Source organism: Somniosus microcephalus, chromosome 16 (assembly GCF_052327205.1).
Source record: "Somniosus microcephalus isolate GS21.2 chromosome 16, FLI_Smic_1.0, whole genome shotgun sequence".
NCBI classification, from domain to species: domain Eukaryota; kingdom Metazoa; phylum Chordata; class Chondrichthyes; order Squaliformes; family Somniosidae; genus Somniosus; species Somniosus microcephalus.
In genome coordinates, this window is record NC_141002.1 from 7,803,423 (window position 1) to 7,826,974 (window position 23,552).

The 23,552-nt window shown below is 58.9% G+C and overlaps 1 protein-coding gene across 1 annotated transcript; it reads right to left on the bottom strand.

Moving 5' to 3' along the window:
- Positions 1-952: 952 nt before the first annotated feature.
- On the bottom strand, positions 953-21,835 carry LOC147105967 (uncharacterized). Its single transcript, XM_086009778.1, has 5 exons — positions 21,827-21,835; positions 7,298-7,543; positions 2,947-3,093; positions 2,732-2,829; positions 953-1,064 (listed from the first exon to the last, which is right to left on the bottom strand). The coding sequence occupies exons 1-5, from the start codon at positions 21,833-21,835 to the stop codon at positions 953-955; spliced, it is 612 nt and encodes a 203-aa protein (XP_085865904.1).
- Positions 21,836-23,552: the final 1,717 nt, after the last annotated feature.

Here is a 23,552-nt window from a genome sequence, read left to right on the forward strand (position 1 = left end):
GGTCAGTGCTGAGGGAGTGCTGTGCTGTCGGAGTGTCAGTACTGAGGGATCGCTGCACTGTCGGATGTTCAGAACTGAGGGAGTGCTGCACTGTCGGACGGGCAGTACTTCGGGTGCCCTGCACTGTCGGAGGGGCAGTACTGAGGGAGTGCTGCACTTTTGGAGGAGCAGTGCTGAGGGAGCACTGCACTGTTGGAGGGTCAGTACTGAGGGTGCAATACACTGTTGGAGGGTCATTGCTGAGGGAGTGCTGCACTATCGGTGGGGCAGTACTGAGGGAGTGCTGCACTGTCAGAAGTGCAATACTGAGGGAGCACTGCACTGTTGGAGGTGCAGTGCTGAGGGAGTGCTGGACTGTCGGAGGGGCAATACTAGAGGAGCGCTGCATTGTCGGAGGGGCATTACTGAGGGGGTGATTCACTGTCGGAGTGTAAGTGCTGAGGGAGCACTGCACTTTCGGAGGGGCAGTACTGAGGGATCGCTGCACTGTCGTTGGGGCTGTACTGAGGGAGTGCTGCACTGTCGGAGGGTCACTGCTGAGGGAGTGCTGCAGCATCGGAGGGTCAGTACTGAGGGAGCGCTGCACTGTCAGAGTGTCAGATCTGAGGGAGCGCTGCAGTATCGGAATGTCAGTGTTGAGGGAGCGCAGCACCGTTGGAGGTTTAGTACAGAGGGAGTGACGCACTATCAGGGGTTAAATGCCGAGGGTGTGCTGCACTGTCGGAGGTGCAGTACTGAGGGAGTGCTGCTCTGTAGAAGGGGCAGTACTGAGGGAGGGCTGCACTGTCGGAGGGGCAGAATTGAGGGAGTGCTGCATTGTCAGAGGGGCAGTGCTGAGGGAGTGCTGCACTGTCGGAGGGGCAGTACTGAGGGAGTGCTGCACTGTCGGAAGGGCAGTAGTGAGGGAGGACTGCACTGTCAGAGGGGCAGTAGTGTGGGAGCGCTGCACTGTTTAAGGGGCAGTAGTGAGGGAGTGCTGCACAGTCGGATGGTCAGTGCTGAGGGAGTACTGCACTGTCGGAGGGTCAGTGCTGAGGGAGTGCTGCACTGTCGGAGAGTCAGCACTGAGGGAGTGCTGAACTGTTGGAGGGGCAGCACTGAGGGAGCACTGCACTGTTGGAGGGGCAGTACTGAGTGAGTGCTGCCCTGTCGGAGGTGTAGTACTGAGGGAGCGTTGCACTGCTGGAGGTGCAGTACTGAGTGAGTGCTGCACTGTCGGAGGGTCAGTACTGAGGGAGCGCTGCACTGTTGTAGTGTCAGTACTGAGGGAGCGCTGCACTGTTGGAGGGTCAGCACTGAGGGAGCGCTGCACTGCTGGATGGGCAGTACTGGGAGAGTGCTGCACTGTTGGAGTGTCAGTACTGAGGGAGCGCTGCACTGCTGGATGGGCAGTACTGGGGGAGTGCTGCACTGTAGGAGGGTCAGTGCTGAGGAAGTGCTGCACTGTCAGATGATCAGTGCTGAGGGAGTGATGCACTGTCAGAGGGACAGTGCTGAGGGAGCACTGCACTGTCGGAGGGGCAGTACTGAAAGAGTGCTGCACTGTCAGAGGGACAGTACTAAGAGAGTGCTGCACTGTCAGAGGGGCAGTACAGAGGGAGTGCTGCACTGTCGGAGGGGCAATACTGAGGGAGCGCAGCACTGTCGGAGGGGCAGTAATGAGGGAGTGCTGCACTGTCGGAAGGTCTGTGCTGAGGGAGCGCTGCATTGTCGGATGGTCAGTGCTGAGGGAGCGCTGAACTGTCGGAGGAGTAGTACTGAGGGAGCGCTGCACCGTCGGAGGAGCAGAACTGGGGGAGCGCTGCACTGTCGGAGGGTCAGTACTGAGGGAGCGCTACACTGTCGGAGGGTCAGTACTGAGGCAGCGCTGCACTGTCGGAGGGTCATAGCTGAGGGAGCGCTGCAATGTCAGAGGGGCAGTGCTGAGGGGGCGCTGCACTGTCGGAGGGTCAGTACTGAGGGAGAGCTGCACTGTCGAAGGGGCAGTGCAGAGGGAGTGCTGTACTCTCGGAGTGTCAGTTCTGAGGGAGCGCTGCTCAGTAGAAGGGGCAGTACTGAGGGAGCGCTGCGCTGTCGGAGGGGCAGAACTGAGGGTGTGATTCACTGTCGGAGGGTCAGTGCTTAGGAAGTGCTCCACTGCCAGAGGGTCAGTACTGAGGGAGCTCTGCATTGTCGGAGTGTCAGATCTGAGGGAGCGCTGCAGTATCGGAATGTCAGTGTTGAGGGAGCGCAGCACCGTTGGAGGTTTAGTACAGAGGGAGTGATGAACTGTCAGGGGTTAAGTGCTGCGGGTGTGCTGCACTGTCGGAGGGTCAGTGCTGAGGGAGTGCTGCTCAGTAGAAGGGGCAGTATTGAGGGAGGGTTGCACTGTCGGAGGGGCAGAACTGAGGGAGTGCTGCACTGTCAGAGGGGCAGTGCTGAGGGAGTGCTGCACTGTCAGAGGTTAAGTGCTGAGGGAGTGCTGCACTGTCGGAGGGGCAGTAGTGAGGGAGCACTGCACTGTCGGAGGGGCAGTGCTGTGGGAGCGCTGCACTGTTGGAGTGTCAGTGCTGAGGGAGTGCTGCACTGTTGGAGGGTCAGTGCTGATGGAGTGCTGCACTGTCGGAGGGGCAGTAGTGAGGGACCACTGCACAGTTGGAGGGTCAGTGCTGAGGGAGCACTGCACCGCTGGAGGGGCAGTGCTGAGGGAGCGCTGCACTGTCGCAAGGTCAGTGCTGAGGGAGCGCTGCACAGTCGGAGGGGCAGTAGTGAGGGATTGCTGCACTGTCGGAGGGTCAGTGCTGAGGGAGTGCTGCACTGTCGGAGAGTCAGCACTGAGGGAGCGCTGAACTGTTGGAGGGGCAGCACTGAGGGAGCACTGCACTGTTGGAGGGGCAGTACTGAGTGAGTGCTGCCCTGTCAGAGGTGTAGTACTGAGGGAGCGCTGCATTGTCGAAGGTGCAGTACTGAGAGAGCGCTGCACTGTCGGAGGGTCAGTACTGAAGGAGCGCTGCACTGCTGTAGTGTCAGTACTGAGGGTGCGCTGCACTGTCGGAGAGTCAGCACTGAGGGAGCGCTGCACTGCCGGATGGGCAGTACTGGGGGAGTGCTGCACTGTAGGAGGGTCAGTGCTGAGGAAGTGCTGCACTGTCAGATGATCAGTGCTGAGGGAGTGATGCACTGTCAGAGGGACAGAGCTGAGGGAGCACTGCACTGTCGGAGGGGCAGTACTAAGAGAGTGCTGCACTGTCAGAGGGGCAGTACAGAGGGAGTGCTGCACTGTCGGAGGGGCAATACTGAGGGAGCGCAGCACTGTCGGAGAGGCAGTAATGAGGGAGTGCTGCACTGTCGGAGGGCCTGTGCTGAGGGAGCGCTGCATTGTCGGATGGTCAGTGCTGAGGGAACGCTGAACTGTCGGAGGAGTAGTACTGAGGGAGCGCTGCACCGTCAGAGGAGCAGAACTGGGGGAGCGCTGCACTGTCAAAGGGTCAGTACTAAGGGAGCGCTACACTGTCGGAGGGTCAGTACGGAGGCAGCGCTGCACTGTCAGAGGGTCATAGCTGAGGGAGCGCTGCAATTTCGGAGGGGCAGTGCTGAGGGGGCGCTGCACTGTCGGAGGGTCAGTACTGAGGGAGAGCTGCACTGTCGGAGGGGCAGTGCAGAGGGAGTGCTGCACTCTCAGAGGGTCAGTTCTGAGGGAGCGCTGCTCAGTAGAAGGGGCAGTACTGAGGGAGCGCTGCACAGTCGGAGGGGCAGAACTGAGGGTGTGATTAACTGTCGGAGGGTCAGTGCTTAGGAAGTGCTCCACTGCCAGAGGGTCAGTGCTGAGGGAGTGCTGCACTGTCAGACGGGCAAAACTGAGGGAGCGCTGCATTGCTGGAGGGGCAGGACTGAGGGAGCGCTGCACTATCAGGGGGCAATACTGGTGGAGCACTGCACTGTCGGAGTGTAAGTGCTGCACATTCGGAGGGGCAGTACTGAGGGACTGCTGCACGGTCAGAGGGACAGGGCTGAGGGAGCGCTGCACTGTTGAAGGATCAGTACTGAGGGAGTGCTGCACTGTCCAAGGGGCAATACTGAGGGAGTGCTGCACTTTCAGAGGGGCAGTACAGTGGGAGCTGTGCACTTTCAGAGGGGCAGCACTGAGGGAGCGCTGCACTGTTGGAGGGACAGAACTGAGGGTGTGCTGCACTGTTGGAGCAGCAGTAATGAGGGACTGCTGACCTGGCTGAGGAGCAGTAATGAGAGAGCGCTGCACTGGCGGAGGAGCAGTAATGAGGGAGCGCTGCACTGGCGGAGGGGCAATACCGGTGGAGCGCTGCACTGTCGGAGGGGCATTACTGAGGGAACGAATCACTGTCGGAGTGTAAGTGCTGAGGGAGTGCTGCACTGTCAGAGAGCCAGTGCTGATGGAGCGCTGCACTGTCGGAGAGGCAGTACTGAGGGAGCGCTGCACTGTCAGAAGGGGCAGGACTGAGGGAGGGCTGCACTGCCTGAGGGGCAGTAGTGAAAAGCACTGCACTGTCGGGGGACAACACTGGTGGAGCGCTGCACTGTCGGAGCGCATTACTGAGGCAGTGATTCACTTTCGCAGTGTAAGTGCTGCGCATTCGGAGGGTCAGTGCTGAGGGAGTGCTGCACTGTCGGAGGGTCAGTGCTGAGGAAGCGCTGCATTGTCAGACGGTCAGTGCTGAGGGAGTGCTGCACGGTCGGAGGGGCAGTACTGAGGGAGTGATGCACTGTCAGGGGTTAAGTGCTGAGGGAGTGCTGCACTGTTGGAGGAACAGTACTGAGGGAGGGCTGCTCAGTAGAAGGGGCAGTACTGAGGGAGGGCTGCACTGTCGGAGGGGCAGAACTGAGGGAGTGCTGCACTGTCAGAGGGGCAGTACTGAGGGAGTGCTGCACTGTCAGAGGGGCAATACTGAGGGAGTGCTGCACTTTCAGAAGGGCAGTACTGAGGGAGCGCTGCACTGTTGGAGGGACAGTACTGAGGGTGTGCTGCACTGTCGGAGCAGCAGTAATGAGGGACTGCTGAACTGGCGGAGGAGCAGTAATGAGGGAGCGCTGCACTGGCGGAGGAGCAGTAATGAGGGAGTGCTGCACTGGTGGAGGGGCAATACCGGTGGAATGCTGCACTGTCAGAGGGGCATTACTGAGGGAGCGATTCACTGTCGGAGTGTAAGTGCTGAGGGAGTGCTACACTGTCAGAGGGTCAGTGCTGACAGAGTGCTGCACTGTCAGAGGGCCAGTGCTGAGAAAGTGCTGCACTGTCAGAAGATCAGTGCTTAGGGAGTGCTGCACTGTCAGAAGTGGCAGGACTGAGGGAGGGCTGCACTGCCTGAGGGGCAGTAGTGACAAGCACTGCACTGTCGGGGTGCAATACTGGTGGAGCGCTGCACTGTCGGAGGGGCATTACTGAGGGACTGATTCACTATCGGAGTGTAAGTGCTGTGCATTCGGAGGGTCAGTGCTGAGGGAGTGCTGCTCTGTCGGAGGGTCTGTGCTGAGGGAGCACTGCATTGTCGGATGGTCAGTGCTGAGGGAGCGCTGAACTGTCGGAGGCGGAGTACTGAGGGAGCGCTGCACCGTCGGAGAAGCAAAACTGGGGAAGCGCTGCACTGTCGAAGGGTCAGTACTGAGGGAGCGCTACACTGTTGGAGGGTCAGTACTGAGGCAGCGCTGCACTGTTGGAGGGTCATAGCTGAGGGAGCGCTGCAATGTCGGAGGGGCAGTGCTGAGGGGCGCTGCACTGTCGGAGGGTCAGTACTGAGGGAGAGCTGCACTGTCGAAGGGGCAGTGCAGAGGGAGTGCTGCACTCTCGGAGGATCAGTTCTGAGGGAGCGCTGCTCAGTAGAAGGGGCAGTACTGAGGGAGCGCTGCACTGTCGGAGGGGCAGGACTGAGGGTGTGATTCACTGTCGGAGGGTCAGTGCTTAGGAAGTGCTCCACTGCCAGAGGGTCAGTACTGAGGGAGCGCTGCACTGTCGGAGTGTCAGATCTGAGGGAACGCTGCAGTATCGGAATGTCAGTGTTGAGGGAGCGCAGGACCTTTGGAGGTTTAGTACAGAGGGAGTGATGAACTGTCAGGGGTTAAGTGCTGCGGGTGTGCTGCACTGTCGGAGGTGCAGTACTGAGGCAGTGCTGCTCTGTAGAAGGGGCAGTACTGAGCGAGTGCTGCACTGTCGGAGGGGCAGAACTGAGGGAGCGCTGCACTGTCGGAGGGTCAGTGCTGAGGGAGTGCTGCTCAGTAGAAGGGGCCGTATTGAGGGAGGGTTTCACTGTCGGAGGGGCAGAACTGAGGGAGTGCTGCACTGTCAGAGGGGCAGTGCTGAGGGAGTGCTGCACTGTCAGAGGTTATGTGTTGAGGGAGTGCTGCACATTCGGAGGAGCAGTAGTGAGGGAGCACTGCACTGTCGGAGGGGCAGTGCTGAGGGAGCGCTGCACTGTTGGAGTGTCAGTGCTGAGGGAGTGCTGCACTGTTGGAGGGTCAGTGCTGATGGAGTGCTGCACTGTCGGAGGGGCAGTAGTGAGGGAGCGCTGCACTTTTTAAGGGGCAGTAGTGAGGGAGTGCTGCACCGTCGGATGGTCAGTGCTGAGGGAGCGCTGCACTGTCGGTGGGGCAGTAGTGAGGGAGCGCTGCACAGTCAGAGGGTCAGTGCTGAGGGAGCACTGCACTGCTGGAGGGGCAGTGCTGAGGGAGCGCTGCACTGTCGCAAGGTCAGTGCTGAGGGAGCGCTGCACTGTCGGAAGGGCAGTAGTGAGGGATTGCTGCACTGTCGGAGGGTCAGTGCTGAGGGAGTGCTGCACTGTCGGAGAGTTAGCACTGAGGGAGCGCTGAACTGTTGGAGGGGCAGCACTGAGGGAGCACTGCACTGTTGGAGTGTCAGTGTGGAGGGAGTGCTGCCCTCTTGGAGGTGTAGTACTGAGGGAGCGTTGCACTGTTGGAGGGGCAGTACTGAGTGAGTGCTGCCCTGTCAGAGGTGTAGTACTGAGGGAGCGCTGCATTGTCGGAGGTGCAGTACTGAGAGAACGCTGCACTGTCAGAGGGTCAGTACTGAGGGAGCGCTGCACTGTTGTAATGTCAGTACTGAGGGAGCGCTGCACTGTCGGAGAGTCAGCACTGAGGGAGCGCTGCACTGCCGGATGGGCAGTACTGGGGGAGTGCTGCACTGTAGGAGGGTCAGTGCTGAGGAAGTGCTGCACTGTCAGATGATCAGTGCTGAGGGAGTGATGCACTGTCAGAGGGACAGTGCTGAGGGAGCACTGCACTGTCGGAGAGGCAGTACTAAAAGAGTGCTGCACTGTCAGAGGGGCAATACAGAGGGAGTGCTGCACTGTCGGAGGGGCAATACTGAGGGAGCGCAGCACTGTCGGAGGGGCAGTAATGAGGGAGTGCTGCACTGTCGAAGGGTCAGTACTGAGGGAGCGCTACACTGTCGGAGGGTCAGTACTGAGGCAGTGCTGCACTGTCGGAGGGTCATAGCTGAGGGAGCACTGCAATTTCGGAGGGGCAGTGCTGAGGGGGCGCTGCACTGTCGGAGGGTCAGTACTGAGGGAGAGCTGCACTGTCGGAGGGGCAGTGCAGAGGGAGTGCGGCACTCTCAGAGGGTCAGCTCTGAGGGAGTGCTGCTCAGTAGAAGGGGCAGTACTGAGGGAGCACTGCACCGTCGGAGGGGCAGAACTGAGGGAGTGATTAACTGTCGGAGGGTCAGTGCTTAGGAAGTGCTCCACTGCCAGAGGGTCAGTGCTGAGGGAGTGCTGCACTGTCAGATGGGCAAAACTGAGGGAGCGCTGCATTGTTGGAGGGGCAGGACAGAGGGAGCGCAGCACTGTCGGGGGGCAATACTGGTGGAGCACTGCACTGTCGGAGTATAAGTGCTGCACATTCGGAGGGGCAGTACTGAGGGACTGCTGCACGGTCAGAGGGACAGTGCTGAGGGAGCGCTGCACTGTTGAAGGGTCAGTACTGAGGGAGTGCTGCACTGTCAGAGGGGCAATACTGAGGGAGTGCTGCACTTTCAGAGGGGCAGTTCTTTGGGCCTGTGCACTTTCAGAGGGGCAGTACTGAGGGAGCGCTGCACTGTTGGAGGGACAGTACTGAGGGTGTGCTGCACTGTTGGAGCAGCAGTAATGAGGGACTGCTGACCTGGCTGAGGAGCAGTAATGAGGGAGCGCTGCACTGGCGGAGGAGCAGTAATGAGGGAGCGCTGCACTGGTGGAGGGGCAATACCGGTGGAGCGCTGCACTGTCGGAGGGGCATTACTGAGGGAGCGATTCACTGTCGGAGTGTAAGTGCTGAGGGAGTGCTGCATTGTCAGAGAGCCAGTGCTGATGGAGCGCTGCACTGTTGGAGAGGCAGTACTGAGGGAGCGCTGCACTGTCAGAAGGGGCAGGACTGAGGGAGGGCTGCACTGCCTGAGGGGCAGTAGTGAAAAGCACTGCACTGTCGGGGGGCAACACTGGTGGAGTGCTGCACTGTCGGAGGGGCATTACTGAGGCAGTGATTCACTGTCGGAGTGTAAATGCTGCGCATTCGGAGGGTCAGTGCTGAGGGAGTGCTGCACTGTCGGAGGGTCAGTGCTGAGGAAGCGCTGCATTGTCAGAGGGTCAGTGCTGAGGGAGCGCTGCACGGTCGGAGGGGCAGTACTGAGGAAACGCTGCACTGTCGGAGGGGCAGAACTGAGGGAGCGCTGCACTGTCGGAGGGTCAGTGCTGAGGGAGTGCTGCTCAGTAGAAGGGGCCGTATTGAGGGAGGGTTTCACTGTCGGAGGGGCAGAACTGAGGGAGTGCTGCACTGTCAGAGGGGCAGTGCTGAGGGAGTGCTGCACTGTCAGAGGTTAAGTGCTGAGGGAGTGCTGCACTTTCGGAGGGGCAGTAGTGAGGGAGCACTGCACTGTCGGAGGGGCAGTGCTGAGGGAGCGCTGCACTGTTGGAGTGTCAGTGCTGAGGGAGTGCTGCACTGTTGGAGGGTCAGTGCTGATGGAGTGCTGCACTGTCGGAGGGGCAGTAGTGAGGGAGCGCTGCACTTTTTAAGGGGCAGTAGTGAGGGAGTGCTGCACCGTCAGATGGTCAGTGCTGAGGGAGCGCTGCACTGTCGGTGGGGCAGTAGTGAGGGAGCGCTGCACAGTCAGAGGGTCAGTGCTGAGGGAGCACTGCACTGCTGGAGGGGCAGTGCTGAGGGAGCACTGCACTGTCGCAAGGTCAGTGCTGAGGGAGCGCTGCACTGTCGGAAGGGCAGTAGTGAGGGATTGCTGCACTGTCGGAGGGTCAGTGCTGAGGGAGTGCTGCACTGTCGGAGAGTTAGCACTGAGGGAGCGCTGAACTGTTGGAGGGGCAGCACTGAGGGAGCACTGCACTGTTGGAGTGTCAGTGTGGAGGGAGTGCTGCCCTCTTGGAGGTGTAGTACTGAGGGAGCGTTGCACTGTTGGAGGGGCAGTACTGAGTGAGTGCTGCCCTGTCAGAGGTGTAGTACTGAGGGAGCGCTGCATTGTCGGAGGTGCAGTGCTGAGAGAACGCTGCACTGTCAGAGGGTCAGTACTGAGGGAGCGCTGCACTGTTGTAATGTCAGTACTGAGGGAGCGCTGCACTGTCAGAGAGTCAGCACTGAGGGAGCGCTGCACTGCCGGATGGGCAGTACTGGGGGAGTGCTGCACTGTAGGAGGGTCAGTGCTGAGGAAGTGCTGCACTGTCAGATGATCAGTGCTGAGGGAGTGATGCACTGTCAGAGGCACAGTGCTGAGGGAGCACTGCACTGTCGGAGAGGCAGTACTAAAAGAGTGCTGCACTGTCAGAGGGGCAATACAGAGGGAGTGCTGCACTGTCGGAGGGGCAATACTGAGGGAGCGCAGCACTGTCGGAGGGGCAGTAATGAGGGAGTGCTGCACTGTCGAAGGGTCAGTACTGAGGGAGCGCTACACTGTCGGAGGGTCAGTACTGAGGCAGCGCTGCACTGTCGGAGGGTCATAGCTGAGGGAGCACTGCAATTTCGGAGGGGCAGTGCTGAGGGAGAGCTGCACTGTCGGAGGGGCAGTGCAGAGGGAGTGCGGCACTCTCAGAGGGTCAGCTCTGAGGGAGTGCTGCTCAGTAGAAGGGGCAGTACTGAGGGAGCACTGCACCGTCGGAGGGGCAGAACTGAGGGAGTGATTAACTGTCGGAGGGTCAGTGCTTAGGAAGTGCTCCACTGCCAGAGGGTCAGTGCTGAGGGAGTGCTGCACTGTCAGATGGGCAAAACTGAGGGAGCGCTGCATTGTTGGAGGGGCAGGACAGAGGGAGCGCAGCACTGTCGGGGGGCAATACTGGTGGAGCACTGCACTGGCGGAGTATAAGTGCTGCACATTCGGAGGGGCAGTACTGAGGGACTGCTGCATGGTCAGAGGGACAGTGCTGAGGGAGCGCTGCACTGTTGAAGGGTCAGTACTGAGGGAGTGCTGCACTGTCAGAGGGGCAATACTGAGGGAGTGCTGCACTTTCAGAGGGGCAGTTCTTTGGGCCTGTGCACTTTCAGAGGGGCAGTACTGAGGGAGCGCTGCACTGTTGGAGGGACAGTACTGAGGGTGTGCTGCACTGTTGGAGCAGCAGTAATGAGGGACTGCTGACCTGGCTGAGGAGCAGTAATGAGGGAGCGCTGCACTGGCGGAGGAGCAGTAATGAGGGAGCGCTGCACTGGTGGAGGGGCAATACCGGTGGAGCGCTGCACTGTTGGAGGGGCATTACTGAGGGAGCAATTCACTGTCGGAGTGTAAGTGCTGAGGGAGTGCTGCATTGTCAGAGAGCCAGTGCTGATGGAGCGCTGCACTGTTGGAGAGGCAGTACTGAGGGAGCGCTGCACTGTCAGAAGGGGCAGGACTGAGGGAGGGCTGCACTGCCTGAGGGGCAGTAGTGAAAAGCACTGCACTGTCAGGGGGGAACACTGGTGGAGTGCTGCACTGTCGGAGGGGCATTACTGAGGCAGTGATTCACTGTCGGAGTGTAAGTGCTGCGCATTCGGAGGGTCAGTGCTGAGGGAGTGCTGCACTGTCGGAGGGTCAGTGCTGAGGAAGCGCTGCATTGTCAGAGGGTCAGTGCTGAGGGAGTGCTGCATGGTCGGAGGGGCAGTACTGAGGAAACGCTGCACTGTTGGAGTGTCAGATCTGAGGGAGCGCTGCAGTATCGGTGGGTCAGTGCTGAGGAAGCGCAGCACCGTTGGAGGTTTAGTACTGAGGGAGTGATGCACTGTCAGGGGTTAAGTGCTGAGGGAGTGCTGTACTGTCGGAGGAACAGTACTGAGGGAGTGCTGCTCAGTAGAAGGGGCAGTACTGAGGGAGGGCTGCACTGTCGGAGGGGCAGAACTGAGGGAGTGCTGCACTGTCGGAGGGGCAGTGCTGAGCGAGCGCTGCACTGTTGGAGGGTCAGTGCTGAGGGAGTGCTGCACTGTTGGAGGGTCAGTGCTGATGGAGTGCTGCACTGTCGGAGGGGCAGTAGTGAGGGAGCGCTGCACTTTTTAAGGGGCAGTAGTGAGGGAGTGCTGCACCGTCGGATGGTCAGTGCTGAGGGAGCGCTGCACTGTCGGTGGGGCAGTAGTGAGGGAGCGCTGCACAGTCAGAGGGTCAGTGCTGAGGGAGCACTGCACTGCTGGAGGGGCAGTGCTGAGGGAGCGCTGCACTGTCGCAAGATCAGTGCTGAGGGAGCGCTGCACTGTCGGAAGGGCAGTAGTGAGGGATTGCTGCACTGTCGGAGGGTCAGTGCTGAGGGAGTGCTGCACTGTCGGAGAGTTAGCACTGAGGGAGCGCTGAACTGTTGGAGGGGCAGCACTGAGGGAGCACTGCACTGTTGGAGTGTCAGTGTGGAGGGAGTGCTGCCCTCTTGGAGGTGTAGTACTGAGGGAGCGTTGCACTGTTGGAGGGGCAGTACTGAGTGAGTGCTGCCCTGTCAGAGGTGTAGTACTGAGGGAGCGCTGCATTGTCGGAGGTGCAGTACTGAGAGAACGCTGCACTGTCAGAGGGTCAGTACTGAGGGAGCGCTGCACTGTTGTAATGTCAGTACTGAGGGAGCGCTGCACTGTCGGAGAGTCAGCACTGAGGGAGCGCTGCACTGCCGGATGGGCAGTACTGGGGGAGTGCTGCACTGTAGGAGCGTCAGTGCTGAGGAAGTGCTGCACTGTCAGATGATCAGTGCTGAGGGAGTGATGCACTGTCAGAGGGACAGTGCTGAGGGAGCACTGCACTGTCGGAGAGGCAGTACTAAAAGAGTGCTGCACTGTCAGAGGGGCAATACAGAGGGAGTGCTGCACTGTCGGAGGGGCAATACTGAGGGAGCGCAGCACTGTCGGAGGGGCAGTAATGAGGGAGTGCTGCACTGTCGAAGGGTCAGTACTGAGGCAGCGCTGCACTGTCGGAGGGTCATAGCTGAGGGAGCACTGCAATTTCGGAGGGGCAGTGCTGAGGGGGCGCTGCACTGTCGGAGGGTCAGTACTGAGGGAGAGCTGCACTGTCGGAGGGGCAGTGCAGAGGGAGTGCGGCACTCTCAGAGGATCAGCTCTGAGGGAGTGCTGCTCAGTAGAAGGGGCAGTACTGAGGGAGCACTGCACCGTCGGAGGGGCAGAACTGAGGGAGTGATTAACTGTCGGAGGGTCAGTGCTTAGGAAGTGCTCCACTGCCAGAGGGTCAGTGCTGAGGGAGCGCTGCACTGTCAGATGGGCAAAACTGAGGGAGCGCTGCATTGTTGGAGGGGCAGGACAGAGGGAGCGCAGCACTGTCGGGGGGCAATACTGGTGGAGCACTGCACTGTCGGAGTATAAGTGCTGCACATTCGGAGGGGCAGTACTGAGGGACTGCTGCACGGTCAGAGGGACAGAGCTGAGGGAGCGCTGCACTGTTGAAGGGTCAGTACTGAGGGAGTGCTGCACTGTCAGAGGGGCAATACTGAGGGAGTGCTGCACTTTCAGAGGGGCAGTTCTTTGGGCCTGTGCACTTTCAGAGGGGCAGTACTGAGGGAGTGCTGCACTGTTGGAGCAGCAGTAATGAGGGACTGCTGACCTGGCTGAGGAGCAGTAATGAGGGAGCGCTGCACTGGCGGAGGAGCAGTAATGAGGGAGCGCTGCACTGGTGGAGGGGCAATACCAGTGGAGCGCTGCACTGTCGGAGGGGCATTACTGAGGGAGCGATTCACTGTCGGAGTGTAAGTGCTGAGGGAGTGCTGCATTGTCACAGAGCCAGTGCTGATGGAGCGCTGCACTGTCGGAAGGGGCAGGACTGAGGGAGGGCTGCACTGCCTGAGGGGCAGTAGTGAAAAGCACTGCACTGTCGGGGGGCAACACTGGTGGAGTGCTGCACTGTCGGAGCGGCATTACTGAGGCAGTGATTCACTGTCGGAGTGTAAGTGCTGCGCATTCGGAGGGTCAGTGCTGAGGGAGTGCTGCACTGTCGGAGGGTCAGTGCTGAGGAAGCGCTGCATTGTCAGAGGGTCAGTGCTGAGGGAGTGCTGCACGGTCGGAGGGGCAGTACTGAGGAAACGCTGCACTGTTGGAGTGTCAGATCTGAGGGAGCGCTGCAGTATCGGTGGGTCAGTGCTGAGGAAGCGCAGCACCGTTGGAGGTTTAGTACTGAGGGAGTGATGCACTGTCAGGGGTTAAGTGCTGAGGGAGTGCTGCACTGTCGGAGGAACAGTACTGAGGGAGTGCTGCTCAGTAGAAGGGGCAGTACTGAGGGAGGGCTGCACTGTCGGAGGGGCAGTGCTGAGGGAGCGCTGCACTGTTGGAGGGTCAGTGCTGAGGGAGTGCTGCACTGTTGGAGGGTCAGTGCTGATGGAGTGCTGCACTGTCGGATGGGCAGTAGTGAGGGAGAGCTGCACTGTTTAAGGGGCAGTAGTGAGGGAGTGCTGCACAGTCGGATGGTCAGTGCTGAGGGAGTGCTGCACTGTCGGTGGGGCAGTAGTGAGGGAGTGCTGCACAGTCAGAGGGTCAGTGCTGAGGGAGCACTGCACTGCTGGAGGGGCAGTGCTGAGGGAGCGCTGCACTGTTGCAAGGTCAGTGCTGAGGGAGCGCTGCACTGTCGGAAGGGCAGTAGTGAGGGATTGCTGCACTGTCGGAGGGTCAGTGCTGAGGGAGTGCTGCACTGTCAGAGAGTCAGCACTGAGGGAGCGCTGAACTGTTGGAGGGGCAGCACTGAGGGAGCACTGCACTGTTGGAGGGGCAGTACTGAGTGAGTGCTGCCCTGTCAGAGGTGTAGTACTGAGGGAGCGCTGCATTGTCGGAGGTGCAGTACTGAGAGAGCGCTGCACTGTCGGAGGGTCAGTACTGAAGGAGCGCTGCACTGTTGTAGTGTCAGTACTGAGGGAGCGCTGCACTGTCGGAGAGTCAGCACTGAGGGAGCGCTGCACTGCCGGATGGGCAGTACTGGGGGAGTGCTGCACTGTAGGAGGGTCAGTGCTGAGGAAGTGCTGCACTGTCAGATGATCAGTGCTGAGGGAGTGATGCACTGTCAGAGGGACAGTGCTGAGGGAGCACTGCACTGTCGGAGAGGCAGTACTAAAAGAGTGCTGCACTGTCAGAGGGGCAATACAGAGGGAGTGCTGCACTGTCGGAGGGGCAATACTGAGGGAGCGCAGCACTGTCGGAGGGGCAGTAATGAGGGAGTGCTGCACTGTCGGAGGGTCTGTGCTGAGGGAGCGCTGCATTGTCGGATGGTCAGTGCTGAGGGAGCACTGAACTGTCGGAGGAGTGGTACTGAGGGAGCGCTGAACTGTCGGAGAAGTAGTACTGAGGGAGCGCTGCACCGTCAGAGGAGCAGAACTGGGGGAGCGCTGCACTGTCGAAGGGTCAGTACTGAGGGAGCGCTACACTGTCGGAGGGTCAGTACTGAGGCAGCGCTGCACTGTCGGAGGGTCATAGCTGAGGGAGCACTGCAATTTCGGAGGGGCAGTGCTGAAGGGGCGCTGCACTGTCAGAAGGTCAGTACTGAGCGAGAGCTGCACTGTCGGAGGGGCAGTGCAGAGGGAGTGCTGCACTCTCAGAGGGTCAGCTCTGAGGGAGTGCTGCTCAATAGAAGGGGCAGTACTGAGGGAGCGCTGCACTGTCGGAGGGGCAGAACTGAGGGAGTGATTAACTGTCGGAGGGTCAGTGCTTAGGAAGTGCTCCACTGCCAGAGGGTCAGTGCTGAGGGAGTGCTGCACTGTCAGACGGGCAAAACTGAGGGAGCGCTGCATTGTTGGAGAGGCAGGACAGAGGGAGCGCAGCACTGTCGGGGGGCAATACTGGTGGAGCACAGCACTGTCGGAGTATAAGTGCTGCACATTCTGAGGGGCAGTACTGAGGGACTGCTGCACGGTCAGAGGGACAGTGCTGAGGGAGCGCTGCACAGTTGAAGGGTCAGTACTGAGGGAGTGCTGCACTGTCAGAGGGGCAATACTGAGGGAGTGCTGCACTTTCAGAGGGGCAGTTCTTTGGGTCTGTGCACTTTCAGAGGGGCAGTACTGAGGGAGCGCTGCACTGTCGGTGGGGCAGTAGTGAGGGAGCGCTGCACTGTCGGTGGGGCAGTAGTGAGGGAGCGCTGCACAGTCAGAGGGTCAGTGCTGAGGGAGCACTGCACTGCTGGAGGGGCAGTGCTGAGGGAGCGCTGCACTGTTGCAAGGTCAGTGCTGAGGGAGCGCTGCACTGTCGGAAGGGCAGTAGTGAGGGATCGCTGCACTGTCGGAGGGTCAGTGCTGAGGGAGTGCTGCACTGTCAGAGAGTCAGCACTGAGGGAGCGCTGAACTGTTGGAGGGGCAGCACTGAGGGAGCACTGCACTGTTGGAGGGGCAGTACTGAGTGAGTGCTGCCCTGTCAGAGGTGTAGTACTGAGGGAGCGCTGCATTGTCGGAGGTGCAGTACTGAGAGAGCGCTGCACTGTCGGAGGGTCAGTACTGAACGAGCGCTGCACTGTTGTAGTGTCAGTACTGAGGGAGCGCTGCACTGTCGGAGAGTCAGCACTGAGGGAGCGCTGCACTGCCGGATGGGCAGTACTGGGGGAGTGCTGCACTGTAGGAGGGTCAGTGCTGAGGAAGTGCTGCACTGTCAGATGATCAGTGCTGAGGGAGTGATGCACTGTCAGAGGGACAGTGCTGAGGGAGCACTGCACTGTCGGAGAGGCAGTACTAAAAGAGTGCTGCACTGTCAGAGGGGCATTACAGAGGGAGTGCTGCACTGTCGGAGGGGCAATACTGAGGGAGCGCAGCACTGTCGGAGGGGCAGTAATGAGGGAGTGCTGCACTGTCGGAGGGTCTGTGCTGAGGGAGCGCTGCATTGTCGGATGGTCAGTGCTGAGGGAGCGCTGAACTGTCGGAGGAGTGGTACTGAGGGAGCGCTGAACTGTCGGAGAAGTAGTACTGAGGGAGCGCTGCACCGTCAGAGGAGCAGAACTGGGGGAGCGCTGCACTGTCGAAGGGTCAGTACTGAGGGAGCGCTACACTGTCGGAGGGTCAGTACTGAGGCAGCGCTGCACTGTCGGAGGGTCATAGCTGAGGGAGCACTGCAATTTCGGAGGGGCAGTGCTGAGGGGGCGCTGCACTGTCGGAAGATCAGTACTGAGCGAGAGCTGCACTGTCGGAGGGGCAGTGCAGAGGGAGTGCTGCACTCTCAGAGGGTCAGCTCTGAGGGAGTGCTGCTCAGTAGAAGGGGCAGTACTGAGGGAGCGCTGCACTGTCGGAGGGGCAGAACTGAGGGAGTGATTAACTGTCGGAGGGTCAGTGCTTAGGAAGTGCTCCACTGCCAGAGGGTCAGTGCTGAGGGAGTGCTGCACTGTCAGACGGGCAAAACTGAGGGAGCGCTGCATTGTTGGAGGGGCAGGACAGAGGGAGCGCAGCACTGTCGGGGGGCAATACTGTTGGAGCACTGCACTGTCGGAGTATAAGTGCTGCACATTCGGAGGGGCAGTACTGAGGGACTGCTGCACGGTCAGAGGGACAGTGCTGAGGGAGCGCTGCACTGTTGAAGGGTCAGTACTGAGGGAGTGCTGCACTGTCAGAGGAGCAATACTGAGGGAGTGCTGCACTTTCAGAGGGGCAGTTCTTTGGGTCTGTGCACTTTCAGAGGGGCAGTAATGAGGGAGCGCTGCACTGGCGGAGGGGCATTACTGAGGGAGCAATTCACTGTCGGAGTGTAAGTGCTGAGGGAGTGCTGCATTGTCAGAGAGCCAGTGCTGATGGAGCGCTGCACTGTCGGAGAGGCAGTGCTGAGGGAGCGCTGCACTGTCAGAAGGGGCAGGACTGAGGGAGGGCTGCACTGCCTGAGGGGCAGTAGTGAAAAGCACTGCACTGTTGGGGGGCAACACTGGTGGAGTGCTGCACTGTCGGAGGGGCATTACTGAGGCAGTGATTCACTGTCGGAGTGTAAGTGCTGCGCATTCGGAGGGTCAGTGCTGAGGGAGTGCTGCACTGTCGGAGGGTCAGTGCTGAGGAAGCGCTGCATTGTCAGAGGGTCAGTGCTGAGGGAGTGCTGCACGGTCGGAGGGGCAGTACTGAGGAAACGCTGCACTGTTGGAGTGTCAGATCTGAGGGAGCGCTGCAGTATCGGTGGGTCAGTGCTGAGGAAGCGCAGCACCGTTGGAGGCTTAGTACTGAGGGAGTGATGCACTGTCAGGGGTTAAGTGCTGAGGGAGTGCTGCACTGTCGGAGGAACAGTACTGAGGGAGTGCTGCTCAGTAGAGGGGGCAGTACTGAGGGAGGGCTGCACTGTCGGAGGGGCAGAACTGAGGGAGTGCTGCACTGTCGGAGGGGCAGTGCTGAGGGAGCGCTGCACTGTTGGAGGGTCAGTGCTGAGGGAGTGCTGCACTGTTGGAGGGTCAGTGCTTATGGAGTACTGCACTGTCGGAGGGGCAGTAGTGAGGGAAAGCTGCACTGTTTAAGGGGCAGTAGTGAGGGAGTGCTGCACAGTCGGATGGTCAGTGCTGAGGGAGCACTGCACTGCTGGAGGGGCAGTGCTGAGGGAGCGCTGCACTGTCGCAAGGTCAGTGCTGAGGGAGCGCTGCACTGTCGGAAGGGCAGTAGTGAGGGAGCGCTGCACAGTCAGAGGGTCAGTGCTGAGGGAGCACTGCACTGCTGGAGGGGCAGTGCTGAGGGAGCGCTGCACTGTCGCAAGGTCAGTGCTGAGGGAGCGCTGCACTGTCGGAAGGGCAGTAGTGAGGGATTGCTGCACTGTCGGAGGGTCAGTGCTGAGGGAGTGCTGCACTGTCAGAGAGTCAGCACTGAGTGAGCGCTGAACTGTTGGAGGGGCAGCACTGAGTGAGTGCTGCCCTGTCAGAGGTGTAGTACTGAGGGAGCGCTGCATTGTCGGAGGGTCAGTACTGAAGGAGCGCTGCACTGTTGTAGTGTCAGTACTGAGGGAGCGCTGCACTGTCGGAGAGTCAGCACTGAGGGAGCGCTGCACTGCCAGATGGGCAGTACTGGGGGAGTGCTGCACTGTAGGAGGGTCAGTGCTGAGGAAGTGCTGCACTGTCAGATGATCAGTGCTGAGGGAGTGATGCACTGTCGGAGGGGCAGTACTAAGAGAGTGCTGCACTGTCAGAGGGGCAATACAGAGGGAGTGCTGCACTGTCGAAGGGGCAATACTGAGGGAGTGCAGCACTGTCGGAGGGGCAGTAATGAGGGAGTGCTGCTCTGTCGGAGGGTCTGTGCTGAGGGAGCGCTGCATTGTCGGATGGTCAGTGCTGAGGGAGCGCTGAACTGTCGGAGGAGTAGTACTGAGGGAGCGCTGCACCGTCAGAGGAGCAGAACTGGGGGAGCGCTGCACTGTCGAAGGGTCAGTACTGAGGGAGCGCTACACTGTCGGAGGGTCAGTACTGAGGCAGCGCTGCACTGTCGGAGTGTCATAGCTGAGGGAGAGCTGCAATTTCTGAGGGGCAGTGCTGAGGGGGTGCTGCACTGTCGAAGGGTCAGTACTGAGGGAAAGCTGCACTGTCGGAGGGGCAGTGCAGAGGGAGTGCTGCACTCTCAGAGGGTCAGCTCTGAGGGAGCGCTGCTCAGTAGAAGGGGCAGTACTGAGGGAGCGCTGCACTGTCGGAGGGGCAGAACTGAAGGAGTGATTAACTGTCGGAGGGTCAGTGCTTAGGAAGTGCTCCACTGCCAGAGGGTCAGTGCTGAGGGAATGCTGCACTGTCAGACGGGCAAAACTGAGGGAGCGCTGCATTGTTGGAGGGGCAGGACTGAGGGAGCGCTGCACTGTCGGGGGGCAATACTGGTGGAGCACTGCACTGTCAGAGTATAAGTGCTGCACATTCGGAGGGGCAGTACTGAGGGACTGCTGCACGGTCAGAGGGACAGTACTGAGGGAGCGCTGCACTGTTGAAGGGTCAGTACTGAGGGAGTGCTGCACTGTCCGAGGGGCAATACTGAGGGAGTGCTGCACTTTCAGAGGGGCAGTACTGTGAGAGCTGTGCACTTTCAGAGGGGCAGTACTGAGGGAGCGCTGCACTGTTGGAGGGACAGTACTGAGGGAGTGCTGCACTGTTGGAGCAGCAGTAATGAGGGACTGCTGACCTGGCTGAGGAGCAGTAATGAGGGAGCACTGCACTGGCGGAGGAGCAGTAATGAGGGAGCGCTGCACTGGTGGAGGGGCAATACCGGTGGAGCGCTGCACTGTCGGAGGGGCATTACTGAGGGAGCGATTCACTGTCGGAGTGTAAGTGCTGAGGGAGTGCTGCATTGTCAGAGAGCCAGTGCTGATGGAGCGCTGCACTGTCGGAGAGGCAGTACTGAGGGAGCGCTGCACTGTCAGAAGGGGCAGGACTGAGGGAGGGCTGCACTGCCTGAGGGGCAGTAGTGAAAAGCACTGCACTGTCGGGGGGCAACACTGGTGGAGTGCTGCACTGTCGGAGGGGCATTACTGAGGGAGCACTGCTCTGTCGGCGGGGCTGTGCTGTGGGAGTGCTGCACTGTCGAAGTTGCAGTACTGAGAGAGCGCTGCACTGTCAGAGGGGCAGTACTGAGGGAGCGCTGCACTGTCGGAGGGTCAGTACTGGTGAAGCGCTGCACTGTCGAAAAGGCATTACTGAGGTATCGCTACACCGTCAGAGGGGCAGTACTGAGTGTGCTGCACTGTCGGAGGTGCAGTACTGAGGTAGCTCCGCTCTGTCAGAGGGGCAGTAATGAGGGAGCGCTGCACTGTCGGCGGGGCAGTGCTGAGGGTGTGCTGCACTGTCGGAGGGTCAGTGCTGAGGGAGTGCTGCACTGTCGGAGGGTCAGTACTGGTGAAGTGCTGCACTGTAGAAGAGGCATTACTGAGGGATTGCTACACTGTCAGAGGGGCAGTACTGAGGGTGTGCTGCACTGTCGGAGGGGCAGTACCGAAGGAGCGCTGCACTGTCGGAGGGGCATTACTGAGGAAGTGATTCACTGTCGGATTGTGAGCGCTGAGGGACCACTGCACTTTCGGAGGGTCAGTACTGAGGAGGGCTGCCCTGTCGGAGGGCCAGTGCTGAGGGAGCGCTGCTCTGTTGGTGGGACAGTACTGCGGGAGTGCTGCACTGTCAGAGGAGCAGTAATGAGGGACTGCAGCACTGTCGGAGGAGCAGTAATGAGGGTGCTTTGATTGTTACTATCTTTAAAAAGGGGGAAAAGTCGGTGTGTGGTAACTACCGAGGTATCTCCCTTCTTTCTTCCACAGGAAAAGTGCTTGCCCGTGTCCTTGCTAACAGACTTTTGCCATTATCTGAGGAGGTGCTTCCGGAGTCGCAGTGTGGTTTCCGACCATCCAGAGGAACAGCTGATATGATCTTCACAGCACGTCAATTACAGGAGAAATGCCGTGAACAAAAGCAACCACTGTTCATAGCTTTCATAGACTTAACTAAAGCTTTTGACACCGTCCACCACCAGACTTTATGGCATATCTTGTCTAAGCTTGGTTGCCCCGATAAATTCATCTTCGTTCTGAGGCTGCTACATGACAACATGTCCGCAGCAGTTCTCAGCAGCAGCGGTTCTATTTCAGAGCCCTTTACAGTTGAGACAGGAGTAAAACAGGGCTGCATCATTGCTGCAACCCTTTTTGCAGTGTTCATCTCAGTTATCCTCCATCTCATCAGCAATGATCTGCCCACCGGAATTCAAATCCTTTACCGTACTGATGGCCGACTTTTCAATCTCAACAGGCTTAAGGCCAAGAGCAAAGTCTCCATCACTACCATTATGGAGTTACAGTATGCAGATGATAACGCCATCACAGCTCTTTCCGAGCATGATCTACAAAACATCTTGAATGCTTTTTCCAGAGCCTACAAACTTCTGGGCCTCACCATGAATATTGTAGGAGTCTATGTACTCCTAGCAAAAAATACTGAACTCGGAGGGGTTCAACAGAAAAGGTTTAATTGTTGAGGCTGCATGCTGAACACAAAATGGAGTCAGAGACTACACAAAGTACAACTCTCTTTCATCAGTGCACAGCTTCGACTGCTCCTCCCCCGCTCTGGGCTTAACTATGTTGCAGATCGAGTTTCTTAAAGGTGTGATCCTTCTTAAAGGCATGACGCCTGACTTATAGTCTATGGACCGGAAAGCGGATTGTGTCCGTTCTGTGATCGGTACGCCACAATATAAAGAAAACCCAAGTGCTCCACCAGCCATCACCTAATCAGCTTGCAACTCCTCCCTCTATAAAGATTGATAATAACACCCTTGAAAATGTCAACACCTTTCCATATCTTGGTAGCCATTTATCCTCCAAAGCTGACATTGATTCTGAAATCCATCATCGCCTGAGTTGTGCAAGTGCAGACTTTCCTAAACTGAGGAGGAGAGTCTTTGAAAATCATGACCTCCAAGTCCAAACTAAAATTCTTGTATACAAAGCCATCATCCTTCCCACCCTTTTATACGGAGCTGAAACCTGGACTACGTACAGTAGCCATCTCAATGCCTTAGAGCAATACCACCAACGCTCTCCACGCAAAATCTTGAGGGTCAGCTGGGAGGACAAGCGCACCAACTGGAGTATACTTGAAGAGGCCAATATCTACAGCATCACTATGCTCATCATGCAGCATCAACTCCGATGGATTGGACATGTCATTCGCATGTCAGACTCACGTCTCCCAAAACAGGTTCTGTACTCCCAGTTGAAGGAAGGGCAGAGGTCTCCTGGTGGTCAAAAGAAGCGTTACGAAGATAACATCAAAGTAATCCTTAAAAAAGTTCCATATCGATATTAATAACTGGGAGGAAATCGCACTGGAAAGAGACAATTGGAGAAAATGCATCCACAACGGGGCCGCACTACATGAAAAGAATCTCCAGCGTGCCGCTGAGGATAAACGCCAGCGCCGTAAGGAGAGACAACAACTTAAGACGACCCATACTCCAGTCACTACCAATAGTCTTACATGCCCACACTGTAGTAGAGTCTGTGGATCTCGGATTGACCTCCACAGCCACCTGAAGACCCACAAGTAGATGACTGATGAAGGACATACCATACTCGAATTCGAGTGGTCGCCGATGAATGAGGGAGCGCTGCGCTGTCGAATGGGCAGTACTGAGGGAGCACTGCACTCTCAGCGGGGCTGTGCTGTGGGAGTGCTGCACTGTCGGGGGGCAGTACTGAGGGAGTGCTGCACTGTCAGAGGGGCAGTACTGAGGGAGCGCTGCACTGTTGGCGGTGCAGTGCTGATGGAGTGCTGCACTGTCGGAGGATTATTGCTGTGGGAGCGCTGCACTGTCGGAGGTGCAGTACTGAGGGAGCGCTGCACTGTCAGAGGGGCAGTACTGAGGGAGCTCTGCACTGTTAGCGGGGCTGTGCTGAGGGAGTGCTGCACTGTCAGAGGGGCAGTACTGAGGGAGCGCTGCACTGTTGGCGGTGCAGTGCTGATGGAGTGCTGCACTGTCGGAGGATTATTGCTGTGGGAGCGCTGCACTGTCGGAGGTGCAGTACTGAGGGAGCGCTGCACTGTCGGAGGTGCAGTACTGAGGGAGTGCTGCACTGTCGGAGGGGCAGTACTGAGGGAGTGCTGCACTGTCAGAGGGGCAGTACTGAGGGAGCTCTGCACTGTTAGCGGGGCTGTGCTGAGGAAGTGCTGCACTGTCGGAGGGTCTGTGCTGAGGGTATGCGCACTGTCGGATGGTCAGTACTAAGGGACCGCTGCACTGTCGGAGGGGCAGTACTGAGGGAGCGCTGCACTGTCGGAGGAGCAGAACTGAGGGAGCGCTGCACTGTCAGAGGGGCAGTACTGAGGGAGCTCTGCACTGTCAGCGGGGCTGTGCTGAGGGAGCACTGCACTGTCGGAGGGGCAGTACTAAGGGATCACTGCACTGTCGGAGGGGCAGTACTGAGGGAGCGCTGCACTGTCAGAGGGGCAGTACTGAGGGAGCACTGCACTGTCGGAGGGGCAGTACTGAGGGAGCGCTGCACTGTCGGAGGGGCAGTACTGAGGGGGTGATACACTCTCAGAGGGTAAGTGCTGAGGGAGTGCTGCATTGTCGGTGGGGCAGTACTGAGGGAGTGCTGCACTGTCAGATAGGCAGTGCTGAGGGAATGCTGCAATGTTGCAGGGTCAGTGCTGAGGGAATGCTGCCCTGTCAGATAGGCAGTACTGAGGGAACGCTGCACTGTCGGAGAGACATTACTGAATG